General features: G+C 38.8%; 2 protein-coding genes across 3 annotated transcripts; one reads left to right on the plus strand and one right to left on the minus strand.

The window, feature by feature from the left end:
• LOC18791947 (probable calcium-binding protein CML22) lies at nt 506-3009 on the plus strand. Of its 2 annotated transcripts, XM_020554973.1 has the most exons (6): nt 508-770; nt 1282-1356; nt 1756-1992; nt 2106-2305; nt 2392-2566; nt 2671-3009. In XM_020554973.1, exons 3-6 carry the CDS (start codon nt 1806-1808, stop codon nt 2790-2792), a joined length of 684 nt encoding a protein of 227 aa, XP_020410562.1. In that variant the 5' UTR covers nt 508-770; nt 1282-1356; nt 1756-1805; the 3' UTR covers nt 2793-3009. The 2 variants fall into 2 exon arrangements, with proteins under 2 accessions (XP_007223706.1, XP_020410562.1); XM_007223644.2 differs by lacking the exon at nt 1282-1356 and having other exon boundaries at nt 506-770.
• LOC18790125 (receptor like protein kinase S.2) lies at nt 3129-6083 on the minus strand. The gene has a single exon (XM_007225215.2). The coding sequence runs from the start codon at nt 5800-5802 to the stop codon at nt 3307-3309; it is 2496 nt and encodes an 831-aa protein (XP_007225277.1). The 5' UTR covers nt 5803-6083; the 3' UTR covers nt 3129-3306.

Raw genomic sequence — 6707 nt, forward strand, 5'->3', positions numbered from 1 at the left:
CAACCTTCCAGGCCAAATGGTGTCCTGCAAGGTTGGAGGAAAAAATTGTTTGAATTCGAATAATACATGAATAATTATATTTTGAAAGGTGGAAATTTAGGATTAGTCCTTTCATGGTTGGAGATGGTCTAAGTGAAATGTCATTTGTCTCATTGTTATCTTTTCTTGGTGGCACAAATACGTGTTTATATGGGTATGTTCAGTGTATAAGCACAATTGTTTGTCCCTACTATATTTACAATGAGGCATGCTTAGTTATACATATTTTTCCTTTTGATACATGTAATATTGAATACGAAAGAATCAAACACATAACCTCAGAAATATGAATAAATTTTCTTGAACACTTGAGCTATAAACTCCTTTGCACTTTGTAAACTGTTTTTGTTCGAAATATCCTCACTGACATATCCTGTTGATTTTAGTTGCAATTTTCTATCTATGCCTTAAATTCCTTCCTTGTGGCATAATGTGGTATACTGTAAAGTCGAGTCCAAGCAAACATATTCTTTGATGAAAATGTGCCGTTGATATTTTAAAAACAGGTTTAAGCAATACTTTGTCTTCAAAAGCCGTAATGGCATCTCCACTTTACCATCCCATTTTTCGCTCCCTTTCAAACCCTTTCTCTCTCTCTCTTTTGCTTTTGGTGGGTAGGTGCTGGTACTCTTTGTTTTCTCTTTCTCTCGTTGCTTTGTTTTGATACTACTGCCTTGCTCTCCTGTAAGAACTAGCGTAATTAGCTTCCATGAAGGGTTCAACTTCAACAGGTTAGTCGTCCCTCTTTCTTTGCTTTTGATATTTGTAGTTTGATTTTCTTTAGCTGTTAACTAGTAACTGTTTTTTGGAAGAAACCCATGAAATGTTTCTTCAAAAATCTGAAATTGGGCATTTCCAGAAAGTTTCTGGCTTCAATTATGTTTCGATTGAATTTGAATTTCTGTTACTGTTTGGTGTTTTTCACATAGCCAGCTTGTTCTGTTTGTTTGTTTGCATTTAATTTTTGTATTATAGTGTGTGATTCAATTTGGTTTATATTGCTTTGATGTAGTTAATTTAGGCTTCTATTATGCCTTGCATATGTTTGTGTGTTTTTTTTTACAAGAGAGTAAGATAGCAGTCCTGTAATAAGATAAATGGTAGTGTTATATATGATAAATTCTTTGTGAAGACGCGGTTTCGTTCTTCACCAGGTTTGATCAAAATGAGTAAAGGGGAACAATGGAAGTTAAACTTCCTTCATTTTTCTTCATCTTCTTATTTTATTTTCGTTTTTATTAGAGGGCTGGAGTTTGTGAATTTGAGGAGGTCGTAGACAATTTTTTTCCCCTAAGTGAGAACGTATTGGCTGTACATGTAAGTGAGTTGAAGCTTTCAGTTGTAATACCAAAAGTAATGCAGAATTTGTTAATAGCTTTTCTAGTTAGACGTATTTGGAATAGGAAGTTCTGCATCTGTAACTACTTTGGCATTGAAAAACTTCCATTAATAAGAAAATTTCGCCACATTTACTCTCCACTATGCCATATCCATATGCCTTTAATGAGGAGATACTAGCTACTGGACCATCCCAAACAACCATTTGACCATGTTCATCACTAGTTTCACAACTATAAACAGCTTATCATCACTAGCCCCTCTCCACCAATATCATCACTATTATTTTGATCACTAAATAAGTAAATACAGAACAGGATATAGATTTGAACTTTCTTGTTGAGCTTAAATTGATTCTTCCTAATGTCTTATGTAAAGGCACATCTCATTGCCCTTATCTGAAGTCATTATCAAACAAAGTAGGAAGCATGCTTTGTTGTCGTGGTTCAACCAACAAGTATAGCAGGTTGGATGCAAAGCTTGAAAAGAAAATGGTTGAATTTAAAAGAGGTTCCTTGGGCCGTAGCAATTTCAAGTCAATTGACAGCATAATCATGAGGTTCCCTCAGTTCAGGGAGGAACTCAAGAAAATAAGAGATGTCTTTGAACAGTATGGTAAGTTTTGAGGTGTTTGAATTATTAAGGTTTTCACCTTTCTAAGATGCTATCATGGAGGTTTACTGAAAGTTCTCTTTATCTCCCCGTCTCTCTCTCTCTGTCTCTCATAGATGAGGACTCAAATGGAACTATTGACCTTGAGGAACTGAAGAAATGCTTACAGAAACTGGAACTCCATCTGACAGCGGAGGAGATTGAGGATCTTTTTCATTCATGTGACATGGATGGGAGTGAAGGGATACAATTCAATGAATTCATTGTTCTTCTATGCCTCATCTATCTATTAAAGGAACCTTCATCCTCTCATAATGTAATCACCATAAACTCTATTTTATTTCTCTCTTTGGAAGCAAATTTATAATGTCTGTATATATAATGTCTTGGGGATTGTTTCAGACATCCAAGATAGATTCGCCACAGCTTGAAGCAACTTTTGACACCGTAATTGAAGTATTCTCATTTCTGGATAAAAATGGTGATGGGAAACTGAACAAGACAGACATGGTGAAGGCATTGAATGAGGCCTCTCCTTTGGAGAAATCTCCTGCACATGTCACCAGGACTCGATTCAGTATTAATTCGTTTGCTATTATGGTTAAACTGGTATTTTTCCTTTCTTCCATATGGTTTTAAAGTTCTCATAATCCATTTTTGTTTATCTGTGGGTTGTTGCAGAAGAAATGGATTGGAGCAAACGTGGGAAGGTCAGTTTCAGGGAGTTCCTCTTTGCTTTCATCGATTGGGTTGGAATTGACACAAATGAAGAAATGTCTCCAGTACGAAGTTCAAGCAAGTAATGTACAGTTTAGAAATGGGTGCAGTAGCAGTTGTTCAAATGAGGTCAGATTGATACATTTATATATGTATATATTTCTAGAGCATTTTAAGTTTGTATAAAACAGTTTAGCTGTTCTATCATGTTTAGTTAATGTATTATTTTCTTTACTAGTTTGAACAATCTTGTGAATCACTATGAGAACTAAATGATGGACAGTATTTTCACTTTTTCCTGTATCTGCTCTTCTGTGTTCTTTGTAAACAAAATTGGAGAAAATTTTGTATCTGTGAATCATGGCGTTATATATGGCATGGACTGTACCCATTTAGAGCTACGCTACTTCACAAAAAAATAATATAAAAAAAGGTGCAGACATGATGCTCTTTAATTTGTTACACAAAGTTTAAAAGAGTAAATACAAAACTTATGTGCAAAAGATAAACAGAGAAATCAATTTCTCCATTATCAGAGCTTTCGGTATATATATATATATATTATCTATTTGTCCCTCTGTTAGGCCGATTGGGTGAGTTTCATTGTATTCCTAGAGCTTGGATCCTCTTGATTAATGACAAGGAAGAAGCATTCATTTGCCTCCATTCTTTCGTACTTTCCTCCTTTTTCCCATCTTCCATGAAGCATTTGTCGTTGCCATCAAGTATCCTTACTATCTGCCTCATGTTTGGTCTTAATCGTGGATTGGAGCGTGTACAGCCAATTCCTAGTTTAATCAGTCTCATCATTTCTTTGTGATTGTACGCTCCATTCAACCTAATATCTGCCAGTTCCTCCAATGGTCTTTTGCGTGCCTCAAATTCATGGACCCTCTTCACCAGTAGCACCTCAGGCCGTCGAAAGTCTACTGCCATCTGTCCACTAATGATCTCGAGCATTACGACGCCAAAGCTGTATATATCAGCCATCGGCGTTGCTTCCCCAGATTCCATATATTCTGGTGACATGTAACCGAAAATCCCACGAACTGATCTGCTTGTGTTAGAAGTTGCATGATGGCCATGTTCTTTTCGTGTCAAGAATTCAGCAAGGGCAAAAGAACTGAGCCTTGGGCTCATGTCTGGATCAAGAATAACAGCAGAAGAGGTAATATTTCTGTGAATTACTTGCTCATCCCATTCCTCGTGGAGATAAAGAATGGCAGAAGCAAGCGATTTGATAATGCTGTATCTGTGATGCCATTGTAGGATGGAATTGCCAAATCTGTAGTCATGATGGAAAAGCAGGTGACTCAGGAGGCGATCTGCTAAGTAATCATAGACAACAAGCATCTCTCCTTGCTCGGTGCACCACCCACGGAGCTGAACCAGGTTTCTGTGGCGGAGCCTTCCTAAGTTCTGAAGTTCATTTGAGAATCGTGCCCGCAGTGCAGGGCATGTTTTCATGCCAAGCCGCTTCACCAGGATATGATGACGGTTGTTAAGAAAGCCCTGGTAGGCTGTTCCGAAGTCCAGCTCTGCTACCCTATGAGAATCTGCAAAATTATTTGTGGCAGATATAATTTCCTTGTAGGATATCTCTCGTGGAGTTTCTATCATGGGAAATGTTGATTTTTTCTGACGGAAGCTTTCAGAAGAGCTGACATCACTGCCTCCATATTCAGCAGTGGCATAGATGGTTTCTCCAGTGGCTGTGACAAAAGTCGATGAAATAGATGAAATGGTTGTGTTGGTAGTGGCAATTGTGTACCTGGTGTTGGTGCTGCCGTTGTTTGTGCTGGTAGTGGTGGGAGAGGATAAAGTGATGTACAGAGGGTGGCACTGAAATGATGGGAGAACCGGCAATTTTCCATAAATGTTGCCAGAAAGTGCTTCCACAATCCATTTCATGTTTGGTCTAGATTGCGGGTTGTGAAGTGTGCAAAGAAGCGCAAGATGAAACAAATTCTCCATATCAAAAAGCTTGTAAGACCCATCTGGAATCCTATTATCCCCTGCTTGTAGAAGCTTCCCTTCATCAGATAGCCTTCGGATCCAGTCGAGCAATATGATCTGATCATCTGGGCAAGTGAGGTCAACTGCCCGCCTACCTGACACCACCTCCAGCACAACAATCCCAAAGCTGAAAACATCAGATTTTGCAGTAGCAACACTTCTTTTCTGGAAGCTTTCAGGTGGCAAATACCCAATTGTTCCACCAATTCTGGTCGTCTCTGAGAGCCGAAACTGGTGATTTTTCATTGATGGTGTCTTTGTTTGGTACTCAAGTTCATGTTCCAGCCACCGTGCCAAGCCAAAGTCACCAAGCCGAGCATTGTAATGGGAATCAAGCATCACGTTACTCGTCTTAATATCCCGATGAATGATCTGAGTTTCCAACTGTTCATGCAGATAGAAAAGCGCTGCTGCCAAGCCACTGATTATGTTCCTTCTACGATCCCAATTGAGAGGCGCTGACCCTATATTTTCAGGCCTCCTGAAAAGTATGCGGTCAAGGCTAAGGTTGGGCATGTAGTCATATACCAGAAACAACTGGTTTTCATGAACACACCATCCCCTTAGCCGGACAAGGTTCCTATGGCGGAGGTGAGCCACAGCCAATAACTCAGCCACAAAAGTCTTCTCGAATTGCTCTCCTCTCTCCACCAAGCATTTAACAGCGACCACAGTTCCATCACTTGGCAGAACTGCTCTGTACACTTTGCCAAATCCTCCACTTCCCAAAACTCCATCCTCACTAAATCCATTAGAACCGATATAAAGCTCGGAAAAGCTAAAGATCCTCGGATTGTCTCCTCCAGCCTTATCCTGAAGTTGTATCCCATCCATGTCTTGAAACACACCCGAGTGCCGTTTCCTTCGTGTACCGTCGTGGTGACAAAAATGGATCCATTTCAAGTCATAATAGAGCCTGCATAGTGAATCCTTGATGAAAGCAAGAATATGACTCGTACAATAACCACGAGGATTCTTTTTGATCTCTTCTTTTGCGGGTTTCTGCAGCTTTTGGCAATCCAGCGGCTCGATTTCATTGAAGTCAGCTGGTAAAACGAAGCAGAGACGGTTCAGCTGCATGGCGACGGTGGTTGTGGCTGGAGATTATGGCTTGGAGAAGCACTAGTTGGACATGAAGGAAGGTGGTGAGCAAGATTTGGAGAATTTGGATTTGTTTATAGCATGTAATGTGAAATTGTCATGCTCGATGCCTTTGTGGTGCGTTTATTTTATCAACATGCTTAGGTTGCATGGTTGAATTGAATGCATCAACCTGCCGAATTGGAACCTACCCCGTACTGATGTAATAAAGAAGATTCTTTAAGCCGATCTTTTTCTGGAACATATACAAACATCCACGATAATGTTTTCACGTGAGAGAACATATTAACTTTTCATACTTGGCCTTTTAAAGCGCGTGGGGACATGCTTCATCTTCGGCTTCTATCATGATGTTAATTATCAGAAAGGGACCCAAATTGCGACCCTCTTCACATATTAATTAATCACCAAGACTTTAATGTAAAACAAAGAATATTAAAAAACACGGAAAAGTCTAATCGCCGTTTAATTATTCTCAGAATGAGACAAGCTTACAGCTCGCCTTGTCTCTTTTTCATCCCATCTCAATGTTCATTAGCTTTATGTAAAACATTTTTTCAAAGAAAACGATCTTGTGTAATTGGGTTTACGGCTAAACGTTAGGATTTTGAGTTTTTATATATATATATATATATAAAATTAAAAATGGAAAAGTTTAGCAATCGCTCTCGAAGCTATGACTTTCGATCCCGTTTTATGCCCTCTAAATATTTTAAGACATGCCAATTTACTTCTCACCGTCAAAATTGTCACATTTCTGTTATTTTTTGCTAGCAAGCAAAGCAATGTCTACTGAATAGATAAAGAATACCCATCAATTTGAAAGACAAATTGACATATTTAACTACATGAGACAATTTGGAGCGCATACATGTGGGATGCGA

The sequence above is a fragment of the Prunus persica genome, chromosome G1 (assembly GCF_000346465.2).
Source record: "Prunus persica cultivar Lovell chromosome G1, Prunus_persica_NCBIv2, whole genome shotgun sequence".
NCBI classification, from domain to species: Eukaryota; Viridiplantae; Streptophyta; class Magnoliopsida; order Rosales; family Rosaceae; genus Prunus; species Prunus persica.

What these genes read in the sequence shown, in the direction of transcription:
- LOC18791947 (XM_007223644.2), top strand. Translation starts at nt 749, where the DNA reads ATGAAGGGTTCAACTTCAACAG. An exon ending in AACCTTCATCCTCTCATAAT is followed by an intron (nt 2,306 to 2,391) that starts GTAATCACCATA and finishes GGATTGTTTCAG; the next exon opens with ACATCCAAGATAGATTCGCC. An exon ending in TGTCACCAGGACTCGATTCA is followed by an intron (nt 2,567 to 2,670) that starts GTATTAATTCGT and finishes GGGTTGTTGCAG; the next exon opens with AAGAAATGGATTGGAGCAAA.
- LOC18790125 (XM_007225215.2), bottom strand. Translation starts at nt 5,802, where the DNA reads ATGCAGCTGAACCGTCTCTGCTTCGTTTTACCAGCTGACTTCAATGAA.